At 44.0% G+C, this 25637-nt stretch overlaps 1 protein-coding gene across 1 annotated transcript in view; it reads right to left on the bottom strand.

The window, feature by feature from the left end:
* Positions 1–25637, bottom strand: part of Nrm (neuromusculin) — a 411707-nt gene that overhangs the window by 72767 nt on the left and 313303 nt on the right. Inside the window, exons 4-6 of the mRNA XM_078190748.1 lie at positions 21342–21512; positions 19493–19654; positions 1802–1995 (exon numbers count right to left, since the gene is read on the bottom strand). Of these exons, the coding sequence (XP_078046874.1) occupies positions 1802–1995; positions 19493–19654; positions 21342–21512 (527 nt within the window). The remainder of the gene's footprint in view (positions 1–1801; positions 1996–19492; positions 19655–21341; positions 21513–25637) is intronic.

Below are 25637 nucleotides of genomic sequence, written 5' to 3'. Positions count from 1 at the left end.
TATTTGTTTATGAAAGTAACGATTTATTCTAATCGTTAATGTAATCGATAAATAAATAAATAGAAATAATTATAGTGAATATAATCGATAAATAAGCAATAAATGTATGTTTAAAATCGGAATTATAGCACGTTAACAAATCAGTGACCCGTCATTTTGACGGATTCCGTAAATCTAGTGTTAATATCGCGGAGCACGTGGGACAATTGTAAGTGTGATATAATTGTAAACGAGTCTTAAGGAAAGAAAGAGAGAGATGTGTGTGAGAGAGAGAGAGAGAGAGAGAGAGGTGGGAGAGTGCGAAGCATTTAAGGGTCAATAAATTTATTAGGAAAGGAAGTGTTGGTATGGAAGAAGAGGAAGGGGTGAGAGAACCCTATGTATAAACCACGTGCGCGGAATAAAGGGGCAGATTTTCTACTTTTATCGATATCTGTTTATCGAATAAATAATTAATAAAGTGTCGCTCTTTCTACCACCGTAATTCTCATCAATTTCAACGATAAACAGTTCTTTTCTAATAACCTGACATAACCCCGGTGCACAAACGTTCAATCACAGCAGACGTCACCCTAGAACAGTTCGCAATCGTAACTCGAATCGAGACACAGCCGTTCGTCCGGCTTCCATGCTTCGAAATTCATGGATTACCAGATGAAAACGCGGCGCGATTGTAATACTTTGCTCGGCGCCAGATAATCCGGTCGAGAGCGTCGCGAGTTGAAAATTACAATGCGCTGTCCAAACTAGCATGGCGTCCGGGCCGCTTAAATTTTCAGCGCGCCGCGCCGCGCCGTGCCCCCGACGAAACCGCATAACGTCTCGTCCGCCGGATCCATTTAAATTTTCCCCGCAGAAGGATACCGGGCCAAACCCGAAGAAAATAAACGATAAGCCCCCGGGGGCGAGGAACGCATTATTCAGAGAATCCAATTATCGTGTTAGGCGGGCACGACAGTGACGCGACCTTTGTCTCTTTTTTTTTTCTTTTTCGTTTAACGGGGAGACGATTGATTCGTGACACGTGACCCCCGTGTCATCCGGCTTTCTACGCGCGTGCACAAACGAAAGGAACGTGTACACGTGTAATAATAGTTCGTCTCGTTTTTCTGGCGATCTACCGTGGCTGAGCTGTTCCGTCGCGGAAGAATAATATGCAGGCGCATAAGCACGGTGTCTCGACAACCGGGGAGGTGCATAAACTCGGTTGCATAAAGACGGGGCGCCGATGGCTGGGCGCAGAGAAATCAGAAAGTCAAGTTGCATCGAGGCGTTCGAAGGAACCTCGCATTCGCCGGGATTCGCCTCTGTTTTGCGAGACCGTTCGTCGTTTAAAACATTCTGTTTCTGTGGCAACTATTTTTGTACGTTTCGAGAATTAAATCAGACATTATTCAATAGAATTTACCACAATTGAAGAAAGCTAGTTGTTCGAATTTTAATTAATAGAATATGGATTTTACGAAGAGGAAAAATAAATCTTTAAAAATATTCTACACTTTGAGATTTCAGTCAGTTATTTTCACGGCAATTATCTATACATAATAATAGCAATAATAACACTAATAAAATGATAAATAATATATTTAACTGTAATAAAATTCTAAATATCGGTTGGTCGGTTTGGAATCGCGCGCTATGGCATTAGTTAACAGACACACACAACGGACGGTGAGTAATATTAAAAAGTTTCCAGGCCGACGCTTTTAGCGCGGCTCGGGATCCGGCGTGTAGTAAAATTTCTAAGCGCCCCTAGTGCACGTCCGTGTTCGCCGGCTATCGGCAGATATCGTAAAATCACACGGGGATTTCGGAAACCAGTCATAAAGTTCGCGAGCGAAAGCTTTCGTTTGTCGTGTTCGGCCAGCAGGAAATGAAGAGAGGACCGTTCCAGATGGGAGGTTCGACTTCTGTCATCTCGGCTATCCGTGTAATTGAACTGCAACAGCGTAGCGCGCGAGGCGGCAATTTTCGGATCGCGTTGCAGCCAGTTTACTGTAAACACAGATAGCCGGATAATAAAAGGGACTTCGGCCGAAATAAGTCGCGAGATCGTTAGAGGGAATCGAACGAGAATCGCGGGCCCTTCGAAACGGCTGCGCGAAAAAACTCCGCCCTATAAAATACTTTATTCGACTAGCCCGATTCTTTTTTCTATAAATCGATTAGAAACCTTCCTAGGCTCGACGTTCTGTTATTTCACGAATTAAACAATTCGTTCGGCTAGAAAATAAAATCGTAGCTGAATTCGATCTTCGAACTTTGTTAAAACTTTTATTTGATTTTTTCTCGTTGTGTAATAGGATTAGCGATTCTATTCTGTTCGATTCGAGAATGGACATCTACGAGGGTTTCTGTGGAATGAAATACTAGAAGAAATAATAGAATAAGATAATAACGAAATGAAATAATACCCATAAATAACCATAAATAAAATAATAACCACAATTTCGAGACTATTGAAACACTATTAAAATATTAGTTGCGATTGAAATCTATAGTTCGAGGAAGCACCTTTGCGTATAATGCCTTACATGCGCCCTATAATCCCCTCGACCACGTTTGCATCGGTTTCGGTAACAAGAGCGCGCGCATAGCAGCCCCCGCGACACGGCACATCCATTTTTGCCGTAAACGCACGAGGAGATCCCCGGGTCCGGTTGCAACCGAATCGAATACTGCCGAGTCAGATAAATAAATTCGCCGGAACGTGGCGGAGGCGATTCCAGCTGGGCAACAATTTGTATTCCGCTCGTCCGGGGGCAACAAACAGCGGGGAGGGGGGGAGGGATCCGCTTCGCCCCGGCGAAGACAGAGTCGATGAGAGACCCCGAGCTACGCGTTTGCGGGCTGCCGCTTTTTATCATCCGGCAAGTTCAATTTCCGGCTACTCCGGGGGCCGGAGCCACTCGGCGTTGGCTCTCGGGTTTGCTTCCTGGACCGAAGAAACATTAAAAAGTTCACATGCGGGGATCCCTCTCGGCTTTGTCCGGGTGCGAATAAACCGAACTTTTCCCTTTGGCTCTGGACAGCCCGGCCACCCCGCCGCTCGCCCCTTGCCCCACCGTCCTCTCGCCCCTTTGCCAGGGGGGGAAAACACAGAGAAGAAACTTTCCTCGGGACGATTACACGAGAGATAATTTTCGAGTGAGACCAACGGGCGAGCAATCAGCGAAACGACGCGACGAGGCGGGAACGTGAAAAGAAAGACTGTCGATTCGGAAGAGGGTGGTCGTGCCGGTTAGGGGGTGGGGTGGCCAGCGAACGGGGAATCTAATATCGGGGATTGCATTTGCCTTGAACCGCGCGCGTCGACCCACCTCACGCCACCGTCCCTGCGCACCCCTTTAACGAGAAGAAAGCGGTAGAAAAAATGACAACTACCTGTTCTTCCTTTTCTGCCGCTCTTATTTTTAACGACGCGCGCGCGCACGAGAGAGATCGAGAGAGAGATCGAGATCGAGAGAGAGAGAGCTGTCTGCAGCGTCGAGACGCGAGCTGTGGAACTTTCGAGCTTTCGAAACAGTGTGGTGGTGTCGGAGGGCCGTCGGTGTGCGCGCACACGATCGCGAGAACCCGTATTCCGCGGGAACGGTCGATCGGGTCCGGGTCTCGTGCGGTTTCGAAGAATAATAGGGAAATTTTTCGACGAAGGTAATAGGATTTCACGGGGATAATTGAGGAAAGCGAAAGTAATTTTCGTAGAAAGGCAGTTCAAAGTGTTTTTCACGCGATTCAACCCCGACGCGCCTCCTCTCTCTCTCTCTGTAACTCCCTCAATCGCTACCTCGATTACCGTCTTTAGATTTGCGTTTCAAACGCCTTTCCCCGCCGTTGTCCCACTCCTTCCCTCCTCCCTCCTCCTCCTCCTCTCGCGATAACTAATATCTCTGGCCTCCGCGCGCAGTTTGCTCCCCCGATAATTATTATCCGATTAGGGATTCCTCTGTTCATGACCTTAAGAGTTTTACACCGGAGGCTGCCTTCGCCTCGGCGAGATTTACTTTGCCGGGTTTTACCTCGTGCCACGAGCTCCCTCGGCCTTTGTTCTTGGACACGCGTGAGTTGATTAGTCCGAAATAGAGGATCTCTTGATTATTATGCTCTCAACCCTTTGCTTTAGAATATCGCGTCACACGTTATGGAAATTTGGTATACGCTGCACTAAATTTGGATATTGCTCGAGAGTGTTAAAAATGAAATAAAATTATGTCCCTATTTTTACCAATATTTAACCTTTTAGGAAAGGTTAGGAAAGGTATTATAGCCATTGACCGTCTGCGACGGAAATATATAATGCAAAGGGTTAATTATTAACTGGACGGTTTGAAATTAAAATTATTAAAATCATTAAAAGAGGAAACAAATTTTTATCGGCTCTCTCTCTCTCTCTCGCTCTCTCTCGATTGATACAAAACAATTTCTATTTTCCACAAAGATCGACAATCGTAATAAATGTTTTGTACGAAATTTATCGGTGGTATTGTCGTATAAAAATATTTATTGAAATATATTGGAAATGAATGTTGGATTTGTGTTTAATTTTGGGAGCCGAGGCTCACTTCCAGGCCATGTTATCCAGATGACCAAATGCATTGTACTTTCCTGCCAATAACAATATGCAGAGGAAGCGTATCATTTATTGTCTGCGAAGCGGATAACGCTCGCTATTGTTAAACGTATGCTCGCGATTTGTAGATTCTATTCCTAATGAAATAATAGGACGTGAATGCATAGCCTTTTAAAACTGAATGGCCTTTTTTAAAGCTGAAATAATTGAATTTTTGAAGGGATAAAGCTTTTTATCACTTAAATTGAACACTTTTTCGAGCCACTGCGCGTTTAATTCTATAGCAAACATGGTTGTTGTGGGCAGCGGCTAGACAGTACATATTTATCGAAAGAGCTGAATAATTCATAAATGCAGAACAACATTTTCCTGTAACTGGCGGGGCAGCTGAATAATATTTATATTCATTAAAAACTTTGTAACACGTTTCACTCGGTGTTCCGGGTGAAAGGATTGGTTAAGACAACGGGGTCCCATTAGCAAAACTTCGCGACAACTATTCCATTAGTAGAGGGGTAAACAGAATTTAGTCATTGAAACTAAGGCGATTTCACGAAGCTGTAATTCGCAGTTTAAAACATGTAATCTATGCAGTTCGATGCATTTGCGCAGAGATACCGTAGAAATTATCAAGAGACGGGAACTTGGAAGAAAAGGAGACGCAAAGATGGAAAATCGATGGAAAATTACGGCATTTTCTAGGATCGCTTAGAGACATAATACTCTAATCGAACGATACGCAGGGACAGAATGTGACCCGATCGGATCTAAATTACTCCGTCGCTGCCGAGGTCTTCGAAAATGCGCCATGAAACGCGACGACCTGAAACAGCAGCGCCAAGAAAATGCTGGCCGAATATAATGAAAAATAAATGGGCTCAATTCGATTTATCAAACGATACTCTACTAGTTATTAAGCTAAACATTTCGCAAAAATAAAATTGTGGAAATCTGCATTTATGCAATTATGTTTTGATATTTTAAAAGAAAAATCTGCTCTCGCTCTCCGAGTCGTCGTTTCCCCCATCGATTCCACGTGCTTCTGCCGGGGTTGAGACATTTCTTCGCTGCGTCCGGGGACGGCTCCTGGGAGAGGTAGCAGCAGGTTGGCCAAGCCGATCCCGGGGCCGAGCCGAGTTTTTAAGTCTGGAATCGGAGGCGTGGATGCGATTGCCGGGTCTTGTTTGCCGGTAAGAAGCTGGCTCGTCGTCCTCCCCCGAACTCCGGGGCCGGGGGTGTCTTTCCAGCTGAGCGTTTCTTTCGCACTTTCTCGCGGGACGCGACGCGCCGACACCGGGGTTCCGAGGCCTGACTTTTGACAGCAGCTGCTCCCACCGTGAGACTTTCGCAGATACGTTGCGGCCACTCGCGACGACGATTCAACTTTAAATCCCTGACAAGTCGTTAAAAGCGGCTTATTTAATCGATTTATTCGCGACCCCGGAGTCTCTTGCCCCTTCGGGGCACCCCTTTCCGCCCATCGGCCGATATCGGAAAGGAATGAAGTTTCCGAAGACGTCGCCCACTCTGTCGGTTCGATTGAACCTTCAACCGGCGACGAGCCATTTCATTCTGGATCCCGTGGAAATGATATGTACGCTTGTCGGGATATATATAAATTTTCCTCACGTTTCTAATATATTCCCGACGTACTCCAGCGTTTTATTCCGTCCTTGCATTGTGTCGCGCTGTTCTGCAATTTTATTGTATCATATTCTGTAATTTTATTGTACCAGGTTATCCTATCATTAACTTGTGCCATTTTATTCTATCATTAACATGTACCATTTTATTATATCCTTTTCTATAGCTTTCTATATTATTTTAATTATACCTTATTGCATTATTTCACCTTTTTTTACTCTGTATTTTAATCACCATATCATAGAGTACAATGATTTTCCTCGCCGTGCATATTACCCCACATGCACAAACTGTACGAATTGATCTTCGAGTGGCATCGCATGATCTACATTTACGAACAGTCCAATAGAAGCCGAACTATTTCAGTAAAAGTAGCTCGAATTATGTTCCGCGTTCGCTCGAACGCGACTTCGTGGAGAAGAAAGATCGCTCTTCGCAAGAGTCCCTGAAAAGTTGATCCACGATATTTTTTTTGTCGCGACTCTATTGTACTCGCCATAAAAAGTGTGCCGGCGGCATTTGAATAATCCAAAGTACGAGTGATGACAACGGCACACTTTTTCTTTGTGTGCCCCGTAAAACCGAGAGGCTGAAAATCGCGGATCGAGTTTCGAAAGCGCGTCGCGAAGGGCGAACTTTCCGTGTAGATTTGCTAAATCTAGCGTTTCATTTGTTTAACCATTGTTACAGCAATTATGGTTTTAATTTACAGTATTAAAGGGGATCGTAAAATTTTGCTCGAATTTTATACGGTGGAGTGTATAAACTTTCCCGAGCAACGTCGAGTTCCTTTTTATGGTTTTTCATTAATGTTTATTAAGCTCGAAGTTTGAAGCGGCGGGATCAAAGCAAGTATACTGATTTGAGCATCCGCGAGGAGCACCGTACGAACCTCAAACGCGTGAAGGTTTAGATAGCATTGACGGTGAAGCAAGCGTGAACTGCGCGCGAGTCCCTCGATTCGATCAAATCTCTGTCAGAACTTCAAAGTGAGCACGCGGCTCGTTGTCAACATGGACGTGCTCGAATAAATTGATGACGCGTATTATACATACAATATGACCGTGGGGAGAGATAGTGCCTGGCGGTAACAAGTTCTGTTGGGACACCTTCTGTAATTGCAAAATGCACTGGAACACTAAATATTAATCGCTTCGTCACGAAAGAGCAAATTGAAAATCATCAGTCTCGTAGTCGCAATTGCGCCTTAAAAAAATATTATCGTTATCCTATGTCATTATATTATTTTTATTTCAAGTCGTACAGCAGAGCAAAATGTGCTATATTTCCTATAAAAATAGAAAAGTTACTCTACCCGTGGGTTTAAAATATTTTCTCCGCGAAAAGCACGGCGCAATCGGCGAAAGCGTCGGCAATGCTCGTTAAGGGATGAAAATTATTCGGTGTTTCCCGTGTTCGCGTCACCCTTGTCGCTAGGAATCCAAGAAAGTATCGCAAAAACCGGCCGTTGTCGACGCGTTGGCGCAGCCGATAATGGTGGCCGGATCCTTCTATTGAATTCCGGATAAAAATAGTCATTATTCCTCCGCGATTAAAGCCACGGAAGGGATCGAAGCCAATTCAGCCCGCGCGCCGCTTAGTAATCTTGAGTAATTTATAGGCTACCGTGGTTTTAAATGAAATGCCGGTGGAACGAGGGCGCGAAAACTGCCGATCGTTTGTATAGACACACCGTGTTACGATGCCGCAAGTAATAACGCGAATGCTTAACAAGCGAACTTTTCTGCCATTTTACTATACCATAAATAGCTATCAAGTATCGCGACAGATAAATATAATTGAATTTCAATCGAAATATTAAACGAAATGGAATGAAAATCATCGATCGAGTTATCATTGAAAAAAAAGGAAGAAATTGACAGAATAACGCTGCCGTAAATTAATATTTTGCACGATTATAAACGTGTACAGTGTATCGATGTATAAGTTGTGTCGGACGAGAAGCGACGGTGGATGTTATTTAAAATACAGTTTTATACGGGACAGGGGGATTACGTATTGTTCGATTATTTACTGATAAATATGCATACAGGACGATCGTAATGAAATATTAAACGCAGAAACTGAATCTAATATCCTTCTATATTTTATGCCGAGAAAATGACAAAGATCGGGGGGGCCGGCTTTTATGCAAAATATTTTCGAATCGATTACCGTTGCGCTCTATTGCCCGAGTCTCGCACCGATCCACTTATGAATAAATAACAGCCGGGGTCCCCTTCCGTCGGATCGCATTTCTGCATTTTTAGACAAAAACGTAATTGGATTTTTGTAATTTGAAAGCCAAATTGCGTGCTCGGACGCGACGCTTAACGTTCCGGTGTTTGGAACAAAGCGGCCACGAAAGAAAATTTAATGACCGTTGGGCATTAGAATATTTTCGACGTTCTGTCCTCGATCATTATTTACGATTATTTATTTATTTATTTCGGATAAAACGAATCGACGGGTCCGAATAAAATACCATTAAACAATCCACCGAACATTCTACAAGCATTTGGATATCATAAATTTTTAATATTACACCTTTGGAAATTATAAATTTTATTTCCGCGTGTTGCACAATTTTTGATTTCAAGATGTTGCGCGCCGTTTTATTTCCGGATCTGGTGCAATTTTGCATTCCTTTTTACGCTCCGGGATCGTTTATTTCTGGACGCTGGCAAGTCTTTTATTTCCGCTTGTCGCGATATCTTTTATTTCTCCGCATCCGCGTTGCATTTTTACTTGTTCATTGAACTGTAAAATCATGAATAAAACAATTGGTCGAATCGATACGGCGAACGAAAAACGAAAGAGGCAGAGACGTTCCGTTCGGTCGAGCCGTGTCCCGAGGAATCGGCAACGGTGTTAAATAAACCATCGCCGTCGACAACGTTTTAATTTTATGGATTTTCTGTAATTGCTGTTTGGACGCCAAACCGCGGCAAAGGACCGCGAATTTGCCCGGGCTTCTATTATTCCTGTAATAGCCCGGCGAAATTTTGCTACGGAGAACGGTGTCGACGGTGGCACGGGAAATTCGAGGATTTCTGGTATTCGGATGACCGACTTATTTGCTCCTAAAGCAGCCGCTATCTATCTCGTTTATGCACGGCGAATGCGCGGGTTCGCCGCGCGTGTGCCGCCCTCCCGGGCTCGAGCGAGTAATTATTTACTCATTAAACGTTCAAACGCAAAATTGTCGCTAAGACCGACTCCGACGAGTTCGTTAATGCGTATTATACCCCTTCCCCCCTGCCGGATTTCGAGTCGAGATTTCTGGCCAAAAAGTTTCGTGCCAGCGTTCCTTTTTTTCGCCGTGTTTTTCGATCCATTCGTTTTGTCGCTGCGTTCCGTTGCAACAGGGAATAACTAAAAATACGATGGCCCGGATTTTTATACAAATATCTTTCGCAAAAATATCGATCAATAAAGGGCTCCGAATGTTTTTCATCACTTTAAAACGCTCGAATTTATTGGACTGACTCCCGCCCGTGTAACTTCTGCCGCAGATGGCAAAAATTTACTTTCCGCTAGCGCGACGACGACCGATCCGTGTCGCGCGAAGTAGCGAATAAATAGAAAACTGATCGTTCGTGTATAATAAATTCGGTCGAGCGCTGTGAAATGCTCCGGGATCGATCAAGTATGGAAAACAGGGGGGGAAACGATCGATTCGCGTATTTTTCACGAGGTCTTCGGATTTCGATGTCGCGCGCGCTCGTCAACGCTGTCGCGCAGAACTTGCACAAATTTCACTGGCGAACAATTCTTATATTTTTTCGAATATATATTTATATAATTAATACAACACCTATTGAATACAAAAAATTCCTCAAGAATTCCATTTATCGGTAATTCAATATTATCTGTTTTGTATTACATTTCGTGACGTTTATTACTCATCGATACCGCGTTAAATTTTCAGTCTATACTCGCCAGAATTTGTACAATTTCCAAATTTCATTCTAGTATTTTTCACAGGTGTAATTCGGCGAAGCGTCGAGTCGGCGACCGAGGAAAATTTCGAGGGGAAACTGGTTTTCGGCTGGCGAAACGCGGCGGCATACATTTACGGATAGATCGCGCGAATTCTGCGGACCGAAGACACGACGCTGCAATGTTGCAGCGGATGCGAGCGAAAGGACGCGCTCTATCGGAACGGTGTACGTATGTATACCGGGAGAATCGAGGTGACTCGCAACGCGTTGACGGTTCATGGTTTGCTACTCTGCAGAGTCCACGGTTGGCGCTATCAGGACCGAGAAGTTCGCGGTTCATGAATCGACACGGCGGCGCGCGAGCGACGAGAGAGAGATATATATGGCAAATTTGGAAAGCGCGAAGAGCAGAACCGCGCTCCTAACGGGACACGCGTCCGGAATACCCGGATTAACTCTACCTGTCTATTTAATTCGCCGACGTGGTTCTACCTTGCTAAAACGATCGCGGGATCTGCAGCGGCTGATGGCGTGGTCGGAGGAGCGAGGAAGCAGCGTAATAGATTATGGCTCTCTGATCGAACTACTGAAATGTTCATTTTGTTGTATACCGAACTTAGTAGTCTAAGTAGTGATAGCTTTTTTTAAAAAGTGTAATACGAGATTTTGTAAAAAATATACTGAACAAAATACTTATTGAACTCTTCTTATTGAAACTAAGAGCTAAACTATCGTTAACTTCTCACCCTGATTAATAATCACGGGAGGATGAAAAAGAGCCAGCGAAAAGCTTCATCCAAGCGACTCGCAGAAACGAAATAGCCAGAATACGCTAATTTCGCGAGGCGCGGGTCAATGTAGCTGGCGCGCAGGAAGGACGACTGGGTATCCGCGAGGAGGCCTAACAAAACAACCGGAGACACGGGGCTAACAAATTGACCAGGCTCGTCCGTTCGGTCGGAGGTCATCGGGGAAATTGCGCCTATAACTCGGTCACCGCGAACGCGACACGAGCGGTTAGCGCGAAGGGGGTTGGTCCTAGATGCGAGGAAGATGCGTGTGCGGAGAACACGCCGGGCCCGGAGCTATCGATTTCAGCGCGTGCGACGCCTTTAATCGCCTTATCAAGTCCATTGCGCGAGCAGAGAAACCGCGAGAGATTGCGTCCCTCTATCGGGCAACGCGATGTAATTAGGCCGTGCCCATGGCGCCGCGTAATTCTCCCGGCGAGAAATAGGTCGACGCGCAGGGGAGATAGAAGAATAAACACGGTATTTTATGGGCTTCCGTGTCCAGGGGCTGACTGCTTTACCGAATCTGTATTTTAACGTTAGCAACGCCCTCGGCGGAATTTTTGTTAAAATATTAGACGGCATGTATCCTGGTCTACCTTTGTCCACTTTGATCTACCTTGAAGTATTTTAGTGTACTCTGGACTGTTCCGATTTATCCTGGAATATCATAGACTACCTCAGTCTCCTTTTGGTTATCTTAGACTATTCCGAAGACTATCATGGTCCACCTTAGACTCTAACTAGACCACGGGTCTTCCAAAACTATCCTGGCCAACCATAATCCTATCTTGAGGTCGACCAGAGTTCTCAAGAACTACTTGAAGTTGGTACAAGGGTTTCAGTGCTGCACCAGCATAACCTGCGACAATTTCTTTTCAATTATTAATGTAACAATGAGGTGAAACATATTTTATCTGAGAAATAACGATCCAAAAATTGTTCCATTCCGATAAGCCTTCCGGTCGCTTGCAACCCTCCGATAAGACCTGCCAGTTCAGATGGTCTTCAGGGTGGTGTAGTCATGGGGTTGGTAGTCTCCTGGTAAGGCCTCTCTGCTCTAAGTTGTCCCGAGTCCCCTCGGCTTGTGCACTAATGGCCGTTGCCTCGGGGCAGGGCGGTGGGAGAAACGGGGACCGGAACGAAGGCGTTGCTTGATCATCTCTTCGTGATGAAGCGTCGGATATCGGCTCTGGAAGGCACCCGGAGCTTGCCAGCATTGTACCAGCCGCGTCACCCTTCAGTCAGAGCCTTCTACTCGTTCGTTTCTGTCTCGATAGAGTCAGGGCAGGAGACAGATACGACTCGCCCTTGGTCTCCGTGGATTGGACACTTCTTCTCCCGTCCACTTTCCTCTAATTTGTCCCCGAATTAACTGGGACTTCAATCCACCGGCGCAGCATTGATTTTCCAGTAAATTGCACTTTGCATTATCTTCGTATCGCGTTCCCTCGTGTGTTTACCCGGGGTCATCCTCCATCGGGAAACGCAGGTCTCGCGCTCCTCCGCTCGAAAATTCTGTTCTCCCAACTCCTCGTGAATTCGCGGGAACATTCTCGCAAAGGATTCCACGGAACGAATATGTTTTCCTCAGCGATAACAAGCATCGTTATTACAACTTAACGCGCGGAGGCGGCGGCGGCGACAAACGAAAAGGGAGGACAGGCTTTTCGCGTCCCAGATCGTAACTTCCAACTCGCGATCTACTTGGCGCTGGCGCCTGGACAGTTTCGTCTCTTTTCGCCGTGCCGCTCCGGCGCCCCCCGTATACAATTCGAAGAAGTTTGGCCCCGGGCGCGAGAGGGATGCGTGAGAAACGCGGCAAACTTTTTGATCCTGCGACGGAGCACCGAGCAGCTATTTATTCCCTATTACGACGGCTCGGCTCGCGCACGCGATTCCGTGGCTCACGGTCAGCGAGCGCGGAGCGGGCTGCTGCTCGCGGAGAACGCGCGACAGAACCGCGATAAATTATTCTAATCCGCGAAAACAGATTCGCTGTGTCTTTCTTTAACGGCGACCCCCGTGCGCGCGGATCTTCGAGCAACCGTGCGATGCTATCGTTTATTTAAACGGCAATCGGGGTGCAGCTACTAGCTCCTCGAATACGAACATTTCAGAACAATCGAGGATTGAACGGAGGTCTCGAAAAGTTACTGGGTCAGACACCGATCGATCACCGGGCAGAGTTTATAAGAATTTTTCGTGCGCTGTAGGAAACTGTCCCTTTAAATTTGGTTACTCGAACGAGTCACCCTCTCGACGAAGCGTATCACATCATTTAATATGCAAAATTGTTCACAATTTTATCGATCTCTTTATGATTCCTCTTAAAGCGAAATTATCGTGTTTTTTAATCGTTTCGACGACCGCGAATGGCTTCGATTTGTTTGGTTTCGGATAAGGTGGATCCCATTATATTTATCATTCGGTGTGCGATGCAATTTATGGTGCACGATGGTCGAACCGAAATTATCATAATTTCTTGCCACAGCATCGCATATTGATATTCCACTTACATTATGTGATATTGTTTATCGACAATTTCTGCGCCGACCCGCTCGTATGCGCCGCGTATGCGGCAATCCCATGCAGTAGTTACGGATTGATATAGATCAGGGGGCATTTCATGTGGTGCTACACATGCTACAGTGATCCTTACTTAATACTAGAACTACGATCCGTATTGTCCCGCCGCACACTGTACTACAGCTTGACGCGACGCGATGTATTATCAAAGCATTATCTTGCCTTTTGCCGGAATTAAAGATCCCAATCGCAAAGCGAACGAGACAACAATCGTCGGTCGCGTTTCAATAGTATTTTCGACTGTACTCTACGCGTTGGCTTTTATCGCGTGGATCGGAAGAAGTGTATCCTTTACGCCGACGCTCGTAATTTTCTTAATGAAATCATTTCAAGTGGAAGAACTATGACAACGTCTTTTAAAAAAAACTGACAATTAGTCCGATTGTTCACAGTCTTGTGGACAGAGTCGTAAAAAGCTCACAAAGTGATCCGCACGTTTCATTCGTTAACGCGTTAAACCTGGAGCTACATGTTTAAATAGCTCGGCACGCGTGCGTCGGCGAATTTAAGGGGATTCGCGAGACCAGCTGTATATTGCATTGCATTTCCAATGAATATTTTACAAAATTTCTAGAATAGCAGAATTTCCAATTTTATAAGACAGCGCTCGATTTTCGAAATCAGATAATTCGCGTAATCGCGAGCAACGTAGGAATAAAGAACGTTGCATAAATTTTCTGCAGGAAGTGGGCAACAGTTATTCGATATGTAAATTGCCCTCTCAGTTCCACCACGCACGTTCCCCGGCTCTTTATTAATATTATTTTAATTCATGAATATTAAAGTTCCTCCTCCCGCCCCCTCCCCGCTCCATGAAATATCCCGCGAACGCTTACGAAAAAGTGTCGTCGCATTTAAAGCCCCGATATTACTTCTGATCCTGGAACGGGGAGGGTTGTAGGTGTTTCAACAATTTGTCACCCTTCTCGCTCGTTCGATCGCCCGGCCAGCGCGATTCTAATTAATACTGTTTGGCGTTCGACTCTGCGCGATAGTTTTCCGTCGATTCTTTTTTTTTCTTTTTTTGCTCTGTTTGTCTGTTGATTTTTCCTTTTTTTTTTTGTTGTTGTTGTTTCGTTTCGTTTCAGAATGGGATTGCGATTCTCGGAGCGTATGCACATGCACGAACCGGTGCGGGCAACGCGTCACCGATCTAAGCTTCAACACGTTATACACAGTGCCCGGGAAGGTCCGTACGGGGCAACACACTTTTTCCGTTGTTCCGCGCCATAAATTTTGTCCACTGCAATCTCGAGCAACAAAACAATAAATATGCGAACAGGAGCGCCGCCGGGCCATCAAGTCCGCGGGTTTTACGCGTTTATAACATCTGGCGGCCGTGCGCGGTGTAATAAAAACGCAATCAAATAAAAACATTAACGGTGGTGCCCGGGCGAAGTTTATAACGCGCGCTTAACCCATTAATTGTGGTAATCAATTTTTATTCGATCCCACGCCTCCGAAACCTCGACGTGCGCTATTATGGCCACGCGTACAGTCACTGATCAAAATTTAACCAGAGACACGTAAGCTCTAGAAACAGCTACTTCTTGTTAATATCGTTGTTAATAATGCTAGATTCTCATCCCTAATAATTTCTAAATTAATCCTAAATTGCCTTGCTATATATTTTTTTAATTTGAATATTTCTCCACTTCGCAGAGGATAAAACAACGTAGACGTTTCTCTTTTGCAATTTCCTTATATTCGAACGCCCGCAGGGAATCCAAAAAGTTTTTCCCGCCGTTCGAACGACCGCGGATTCGGAGATTGGGAGTCTACGTTTTCGAACGACCCCATAAAATTTGATGCCCGATCTTTCGTTGCCGTTTTATTGCACTTTGAATGGGAAATGGCGCGTCGACCTTAAAATTACCCGACGTACAAGACGGGTGGATGCATCTCACTTGCAGTTCGTGCTGATGTAGGCGTCGCGTGTGCCGCGCCGTTTGTTCGCGGAACGACATTTTATGGAAAAATATGTTGGATTCCGCCAAAAATCCGACGATACAAGTTTAGATCCGCGGGGCCGCGCGCTTTGGATTATGCTAATGCCCGGGGCACTACAGTTCTCGTTGAAAGCGCGCCGAGACGACGACAACAAATCGCGCATCAAGTTTTATGGGGTCGTTTTGAAAGGGGGTGGACTTCAATCTTCGAATCCACGGTGAATTGAGTCGCGGGAAAAAATGTTTCGAAGATCCTATAGAACCTCTATAAAAACGATACGTGAAGGTTCTTTTACGAAGTGATTTTCACGTCTTCAATTTGTTTAAAAATAAAAATAAAAAAAGCAAAGAAATCAATATCGTACGTAGAAAAGTGCACTTTATTGCATAGGATAAGAATACAACGAGCCAGGAAAATTATTTCAGATTTCCAGTTGAAATGGCATCGAGTGCAAAGGGTTACAATAGGCTGCGTCAGAACGGGAAGAAATCTTTTAATGTGAAGCTTGAAATATCGTCTTTTTTTTGGCCAGAAATTACCGCATCCCGGACTACCGTGCGCCGAAACGCAGTGATTCATAATTCGAGGATCGTATTAGCTCCCCCGTGGCGGAAAGAAAACGACCTCGCAGAGATAAATGACGCCGAATGGTGATAAGAGCCGGCGGAAATTGAAAGAAACGGATCGAACGAGATTAAATCAAGTAGCAGAAAACTGGCGGAAATAAATTAGGGGGAGGATCGGATTAAGGGAAAGCTGTTCGAAGGGGAATTCATTAGACGGGTGCGTGACTTTTCGAGACGCTGATTGTTCGAAAAGTCTTGCACGCCGGTGCGAGACTCTCTCGTTTAATCGGAACAGGTCCTGACGGCTTGGAATTAGGAAAAATCGGATATCTCGCGGCGAACGAATAACTCGCGCACGCTCGAGGCTTCTTCGATCTTTTCCGGCATCGAATACAAGACTTGCGATTAACCCTTTTTGCTATATAACAACGCGTCAGGTTTTTAACAGGGTCAATGAAATTATTTTAAATTTATTTACGTTCTTTTTAAGCGGAAATAGATTTCTACCCTTCGATTGTCTAAAGCGCCATAGTAAAAATCGCTGTAACATTATATATTATACATATATATTGTACCTGTATTAATTTCATAATAAACATACGCTCCATGTTAAGAAAAGTTCGACGATAAAGTGTGAAAACAATTTTCCTGGTGATACCGGAACAACGTGCTCTATAGGTTGAAGATAGTGTCAAATTGACAGCTGGAAGGTATGATGGTTAATAACCGTGACCAAGCAAGCTCGTACTTTACCGACTGGCTGATACTCTTTAACTTCGTTCGCGATTCATAGATCATGCTTAACTCGCGAACTTTCGACAGAAATTGATCACAGAGCTGATCTACTTCCTGTATCGTTCTCAGGATCGGGCAACATTAATCTTCGGTGCGCCCTTTATCGTTGCAACAAGGGAAATCGTAAATTATAATTGAATCTTCGGCTTAGAGTGTGTACATTCGGGGATAATATCGAGTCGGTGCAGTGTTCGCGCGGGAAATTTAATAACAACGGGCATTGCGTGGAGGTGCAAGCAGCCGTGGCGGATACAAGATTAACGTTAGGGGTTGCGGGGGCGAGAGTTCATTTCGAAAAATCTGGAACCCTTTTCCGAGGATCCACGAGCTTTATGAACTTCGCGTGGAGTTCGTTTTCTCATTGTTAGGGGATTCTGATTTTTATTCTGGAGTGAAATCATCCCTTAACTTCTAGAAAATAGCATTCATTGTAATTAATTTATTATATTTCGATTATTACATAATTTCCAAGTTGGACGCACAATTTCGTGTAATAAATTCGAAATTATCCATTAATTTCTAGGAAATTATAATAAAATAAATTCTTTTACCATTTTTCCACGGGCCGATTTTGGCCCCCTGGCTTTCCGAACGTTACCGGTGCTCCCGAAGCGTCAAGTTAACAAACGACTAGGGCAATCTAAAGAGGAGACTTTGCTCTACAAAACGCGCTAATTTTCATTATTGTACGGTTCTTTTTAACAGAGTTACGATAGTTCAAAGTTTAACAATATTTCGAGTCCAAGAGGCATCGCTTCACCCACGATTTTCAATATTTTTCAATATTTCTCAGGTCTATAGTAAAAATCAGTTCGTACACATTAAAGTAGAGACTTTACCCTTTAAAACCTGCTAAGCCCCATATAAGTCATTCGTTATTTCAAATAATAATTAAACGTGTAACTTCATTACAGTTTAAAAAAGTGATCCTGAAAGTATGTCAAATTTATAAAACAGAACAGAGATTCAACTTTTATAAAACCCCTTTGAAGCCTTTAATTATTACCGGAGGTTCACAAGGGGTTTTCGTCTTCGAGAATACGTGCCGCAAATTCGAATCAATACCGAGCCGAGAGAAATAGTGGGAGAAATAAATCTTTCACGTTTGACCCTGCTTCGAACCTTATCGCGAAATCCTATGGAAACTAATGTCATAATTATTTTTAGAAATCCTAGGAACTGATATCTGTAACACAACGACGGCCTATTTCTAGAAACCACTCGACGAAGTCGAAAGAGAACGGAAGGCTGAATGTTTCAATTATTTCGTTTATCAAGTAGCTCGAGATCGCGATAAAGATGCCGACATTAAATCTGAAAGAATCCACGAGAAAGCGGGACTCTCTCTCTCTTTGATCTTCTTTCGTTTCTCTTTGCAGAAATCGTGGGAAAGCTAATATCCTAATTAAATTCAAAAGGAATGAAGAAAACAGCTCGAAGCAAGACGTGATGTTTCCGAGAACAAAACGAGTCCTGTGGCTGAAGGGAACTAAAGGAGGAACGGGTCTTCCACGTTTGATCCTCTTTTCCAATCTTATCCTCCAATCTTGGGGAAGCTAATAGCCTAACTATTTTTAGGAACGGATAAAGTCGTTATCGCGAGGCAAACACACCTGATATTCAAGCGAACTGGTACGATCTTATATTTTTTTATGTCCCGGTGCAGGCGTTGTGCCGACCATATTTTCTAACACAACTCTCGTTGAGATTCCGTGCAGATACTATTTTATCAAACAAAGCGACATAACTGGTTAAACGGTAAATAAAAATGAAATTGAATGGAGATGTATCTCTTATATTTGGAAAAATCGTTTTTAGGAAAAAAAAAGATAGACGGATTGAAAGAGTTAATCAATACGCTGTAAATTATTATAATTTATTATTAAAATATAATCTCAAATATAAACCAAAATTCGTCAGCGGAGAGTGTAACATAAGAACGGATCAAACACTGTATTGTGTGGGAGCGTATTCGAAAATCTTTGTCCTCCTTCCATTGTTGTCGCGATATTTTCACTGTATTTCCTCGAAGCGTAAAATTAAGAGCGAAGCAAAATCCGTCGGCGGTGGGGGAACACAAAAACGGTGAATTCGTGCTATTATTTCGGCGAGCCGAAAGAATGGAACGAATCGTCGGGAAGGCGCGGGACGAAGAAACGGAACCGCGAACTTTCGGCGCTCGTTCCGAAAGTTATCCGACGCGATCCCCGGCAAGGCAGCCGAATATCTTAATTATTTTCCGAAATGAGGGGAGTACGACATCTTGAAGCGAACGCGCGATGTTTCATGGGACCGAATCGATACTAAGCCCGGAGGAACTAAGGTAGAAACGAATCTTCCACTTTTGACCCTCTTTCGAAACTTATCCTCTCAACTCCGAGAAGCCTCAACGAAATGTTCAGATAATGAATACCTAGCCCGTGGGAGGTCGGTGGGGGTGGTGGAAACTTCGCCGAGATTATTTTACTCTCTCCTCCGCCGATCGAAATGCCGATAAAGAAACGCTTATCGTCTCGAGTGAATCACTTTTCTGCGGAGGGGAGGGGTACAACGGTGGTGTGTCTGGTGTTCGACGGTGCACGGGGAATGGAGATTGCATGCATGCATATATATGTGTATATATATATACACCGATACACTTACCGTGAACATCCAGTTTGATGTCGACGGTGAGGGGTTCAACGAGCGCTGTACTGTTGACTTTACACGTGAAAGTTGCGCCGAGCTCCTCGCGCGTGATTTGCATCTGCAGCAGGCTACTGGCCGTACCTATCCCGTTGTCACCGATCGTCGTCGAGTTCGTTGCTGAAACACAACCGTGTAGACGTGTTTAGATGTGTTTTTAGATCGAATTTCGTGACGGCTACGTGCCGGCCGTGCATCCCTTCCCGGATATTCTGCACGATTTTTGCCGGTCACACCCCCGCGCGCGCTCTCCACCTGACAAATCTCATTTGCGCACGTGCCGCGTATTTCTGTCGTTCATCCGGCGATTGGCCCCCCGCGCGCTCCACCGAATTTAATTACTCGACGGGGTTGCACAGTTTTACAACAGACATTTCCGTATTATAAATAACTATCAATTTCGTTCCGGATTGCAGTCTTCTTCGGTCAAGAATCGTTCTCAAGTCGTTAAATTATTTAAAAGTAACATGATAATACCGTAAATTCTATTATATTATTTTCCATTTTATATAGCTTGACCAGAGACGAATGCAATCTTTTAACAGATTTTTGGTACCAATGTAAACGTTTTTACTCCAAGGTTGAATTATAGTAAATATATTTATTTGTCTGAATTCTGTAGAAATTGTGGCACAAATATTGATCGACGCTTTAAAATATCCAGAAAAGTCCTGGAACGCGGAGGAATGGAAAGACTCCTTCAAAGACAAGTATATAAAGGTCTAATTAAAGTTGTTCCATCAGTTAAGAAATGCCCGCGGTGTTTCTCCCCTTCCCCGAGTATAAAGGAGAAAAACAGAATTTCGGCTTTTGAAATGGATTCCCCTTGTAAAACTTTTTTACTGATCAAAGGAGGAGCCCCGCGCAAAGAAAGTAATACGAACATGTTTTTCTTTGATACTTATGGCCCCTTGGAAGGCCAAGTCTGAATGCATTTTCCAGATTACAACACCTGGCATAATCCACTTTATTTTCCACACTGTTTGCACAAGACCCTCTGTGTTGATTTCTCCGCAGAACTTTTGCATACAAAGTTGCGTCTTAATTCTGCTTTACTCGAGTCAAGAATATTCCCATTACTCCGCGGCCAGGATTTTCTGCAATTCCTTTAGGGAATTCGACCGTTTTTGCTTACCGGGCGCCACTAATTGCTTCTTCCGAAATTTCAACAATTTTTATTGAATTTGATCCGTCGAGTAACTAAAATCCACGAGAGAATAGATTTCTTTAATCTGGCAATTTTGATGGTAATTTTAAAGTTTTAAGAATCATTGACAATTTCTTATTTTGCGTAAATATTTCTTGGCACGGTGATGGCAAACCAGCAAACACGTTTATGCAACAGCAGGATTTACGACATTGTGTGTACCTCAGGAGCAACAAAATGGTAACAGCGTGTCGTAAAAATTGAAAATGGAGATGTAAAACTGAAAGATGGTGGGAATAAAATCTTCTATTACAAGAGATTAAACTGTTTATAGTGACTGCGTTAAAATGTTAAGAGGGAGCCGACAGTGGGCTGCGAGTAACAGGGGAAACAAAATCGCGCGGTATGGAAATAATAATTTTATCTTACTAACTTAACGTTGCATAAAAATTATACGATAAGAGAACGGTAATTTTCGTTGTATAAAGTTCAACGAGGAAACTTGGCATAAAATAAAAATGATACGGTGAAAGAAAGTAATTAATTTTGTCAAACAAGGTTTCGCAAGTTCGATAGAATTTTTCGGTAGCCTGAAAATAGAAATTTGATTTTGCAAATATCGGGATTGCGTTAAGATCTAGCAGAGATATTTCTCCTCACCTTCGAGCAGCTGATCGTCTTTGTACCATTCGACCGAAGGCACCGGCTTTCCCTCGCCGCTCTCGCAATACAACGAAATCGACGAACCTTCGTTGATAGGCCCCAAAGTGGTCCCGGTGCTCAACGGGCTCTTGGTGCTCTCGTCGATGACACGTACGGACTTCGGATGCACTGAAACAGAAAGGGACGCGGCTGAATTGGAAGTCGGTCAATTACGCGGGCTAAAAAGTGCCTTCGATTCATCCGACTATTATTGCTCTGCTATTCAGCGAATACGGTCGCTTACGCTGCAGTCTTTGCGTTTCCACGTTTTGATAACTGTCTATCGGGGGAAACGGTTCAAACGATTCGACGCGACCCGCGAATATAAATGCGCGGCCGATAAATTCATCGCTAATGTCGCGGCGACCGATCGCGATACACGCGTCCGCGCGCTGATAAAATGCCAAAGCAAAATCTACATTTTTTTCCATCGCTCATTTTTTCGAAGCGAACGCTCCCGTCGGTATTATCGTTCGCGTATTTGATTTTATTGTTCGGCCGTTATCAATTTCCGATATCATAAATCGACCGCGATTGTTTCATCTTTGTAATAAGAAAATATTTGCGTGTGTTTTATGGGGGCAGAAATGATCGAACGGAGTGCGAAATGGCGAAGCCACGATTTACATCCAGGGTTACATTAATTTTAAATTGTTGTAATTACTGGACTAATTTATGTTAAGAGAAAAATCGATCATGGTCAAATTTGACTAGAAATGACCAGTCGTTGATGCGTTAACTTGGATATCTTTGCCTCGCTCTATTTTATTTGCTTTTATTTTACGGCTGACTTTAATTTCGCCTGGTTAATTAGACATTAGATCGGAGCTTTCGGAAATAAGGCAAGCTGCGTTATAAGGCTCGCGAGCCGGCTGCGCGAGTGCAGACAATGCTGCCAATGACTCGCGTTTTAGAGCCGCGATGCTTAGACCGGCCAAAAACTACTGTTCGCACGAGAATCGCCGGGCAAACTTCGCGCCAAATATGACAATAAGGTCTCCGGGTGTTCTCGGTTCTCTCATTCAGCGTGGTAAGCACCGTCTCTCTCGAATTTAATATCTTAGAGAAAGAGGATAGAGAGAGGGAGAGGGATAGAGAGTTTCCACATCGCCGGTACGTTTGGATCTAGTTTTTAATTCGTGTCTCCCGCCGGAGGAGTTCCCATTGTGGAATAGAGAGCTGTGCGGGGCTCGGCCCGGCTCCGGCACACAAGGCAAAAGCGAGGCCGGTTTCAAAACGACCAAGAGAATTGAAGCGGACCACCTTTTCTCGGGGACGAGCCGGCTATGAATAACCTTTTCACCGCGTGCAAGTGCTGCTGTTTCCGGAAGCCGAGCTCGCGTCCTCGGTCGCTGACCAGCCGGAATTCTGCGGGGGCCACTGAATGTCAAGTAACTGTTTTCCCGTTGGAAAATTCATCTTGCCGGTCGGCCTTCCGTGGCGCCCCAACTTTTTCCCCCATGATTGCCGGTTCGCGGACCCTCTAAACTAGGCCTGGCGTTTCCAATGAACTCGTCGGATAACCGGAGTCACAATTCTCTGGACGAAAGAAAAGATGCTCGTCGAATGAGAGCAATTCACGATGTACACAGTGGAACATTCGGAACTGGTCGCCTGGGTGAAACAGATGGGCTTCGTGCATCGCTAGATTCTCCTTTTTACACTGAATTCGTTAAGGTACCTGATTAGATCTACCTAAAACACGAAAAGACAAAACAATAGTTCTGCAAATAAATTCTACAGTTCTAAAAAAGACCTCTACTCTATAACCACTCAATTTTACAAACAGACCCTTTAATCCTACAAATAAATCCTTAAGTTTTAATCAATCCTTTAAGGATCAATGTTCACCCCGACCGCTTTTTGGACGAACGCGTTATTGTTTTCAGACGATTGATTGCTGAACGGTTGACCAGTCCAGCCGCGGACGTCTCGCCGAAACGCAAATATATTCGCAAGCTCCTGAATGTTTATTACTGTCGGAGCGGTCGCGAGCACCCACGCCGTGCACGTTTTCAGCGGTCACTAGCGCCTCGAGAACTGCTAATAGGTTTGGAAACATTCGCCAGTTGAATCGCGTTACGGCCGTGTAACAATATAATCGCGGAGCAGTTAGAACTCAGATTTTGGCCGGCATAACTTGTTTACCAACTCGCCGGCATCCTTTGGGATTTGCGCGAACTCGTCGGGAACGCGATTAAGTGATTTTTGCGGTGAACAGTTGAATAGTAATTGCGTTAAATACCACGAGCTGCAGGATTTTCCGTGGGTTTTCTGTTCAGCTAAAACGGTCGGCAATCATTCGCATTATTATTATTATTATTATTATTTGAGGAATTTTCGAATCGCTATACGAGATTTTTTCGCCGATTTTTCAATAACTTTTACGTGGTCGTCTCTTTACACTTTGCTACCGCATTCGCAGTAAGAATGAAACATGGGAGCGGAGAAGTGTATTCATAGCCGGCGCCTCTGGAGAGCACGTAGTGCATCATGTTCGTATGGGCAGGAAAAATTTAAGACCACAATTACACCGCTAGCACCACTTACCGCGGGTTATAGTTGAGCCTCACTAATACAATAAATCACCGAATCCCAGTGCGGCGATTTTATATTACAGGCGGTTAGAAGTTCGTGGGAAATGAAAAAGCAGCGATAATATTGAAACAAAATACAGTGTACAAGACAAATATGACAAAACCGTGGTTTCACATTGAATAGAAAAATTTTAATACTACTGGTTCTAATAATTCTAGTATCATAACCTGACAAACTATTTTATTTTTTGTTATATCTATAGCATGCATTTTCAAAAATTTTCAAACATAAAATTAGATATTTTTTCAGAGGTTTTCTGGCAAGTAAAATATTTTACCGAATAAAGTACAGCTGCGAAATAAAATGTTGATCATGTAATTAGCTATTCGAAAGGATATTTTTTAAAATTGCTGTTGCTATGAAAAAGTTAATTACAAAATCCTGTTGATTGCGGACTAGGTTGCTTCGAAAAGCTGGCTCAGAAGCTTTCACGAACAACCTGTCAAGTACAACAAACGGATGCAATAAAATAAAGTAAAAGGATGCTCGAAACGTTGCAATATTCAGAACAAAGGTATCAATCTTTTTTTCTAGCTCTGGAATAGCGATATCTCGTTAGTATCTGGGTCAGACACGCTGTATCGGTGACAGTGCGTCATCAAACTCTTGATGAAGCTAGTTGTAATGCTGACGAGGCGTTTGTATAGACATCCAAAAGGACACTGTTTGCACGTGGAACCCTCAAAGAGCATCGAGTGCAAATGCATTTCAGTCTTCCGGCGAAACTCGCAGTTTCGTATATGCTTCCTGCAATTTAAGTCACCGCCGCACCGACGGTCTGATCATTTTCGATTAAAGAACTATTCGACGCAGTCGAAATAAAGTCGCCATTGGTCACCATTGTTTAAGTAAAAGACCACAGTTAAAAGCTCGCGCTATTAAGATATTAAAAAAAGAATTCGAAAGAAATCCGCAGGTTCGATTGAAAAATACCTGTTCACCGTATTCAATTCATTGTCCGCGCACGTAAAATAATGAATAAACATTTACGGGAGGAAATTTGTCCCGAGCCGGTCGAATTAAAAAAAAATCGTGTCAGGTGTTATCGAGCACTCGCGCGATCCGTTCAATATCTCGTAAAAATGGAATCTGTCAAATCTGGATTATAACGAAGCCTTCCGCGCGCGCGCTCCACTCTGCTGCCGTACATACGGCTCTCACTTTATTACGCAAATAACGAGAAAACGGGGGCGGAGAGAGAGGGAGAGAGGGAGGGAGGGAGAGAGAGCACGGGGGTGGCAGTTATACCGTAAAAAGTCGCCTCTCGCCTCTCTCCAAAAAGTTCGACGGCTCTTGAGAAATTTTTATCGCTTTTGTCGCCAAGATAAAACGACTAAGGTCACCGCAACACGCTGCGCACCGACGCTGCCGCAGTGATATTAAAGCGAACGAGCGACAACGACGCTTCCGTAAATTTTTAACAACTTGATAATTGCCCGGGCAAAGATTCCAACTATCGAAATAAGCTTTACAGGACGCAGTTTCATTCGTAGAAAATTATTCGACGTGCATAATACTCGGATGGCGTTTTATCCGAGGAATTTATTCGACTTTATTAAACGTCGCTGTTCAGATAACAGTTTAATTCGTTGTCGAATTTCTGTTTTTATTATACTTCAGAATTATCAGGAAAGAAGAGAAATTGTTGTGCGGCTC

This window comes from Augochlora pura, chromosome 9 (genome assembly GCF_028453695.1).
Source record: "Augochlora pura isolate Apur16 chromosome 9, APUR_v2.2.1, whole genome shotgun sequence".
NCBI classification, from domain to species: Eukaryota; Metazoa; Arthropoda; class Insecta; order Hymenoptera; family Halictidae; genus Augochlora; species Augochlora pura.
This window is presented reverse-complemented; position numbering and strand designations above follow the sequence as displayed.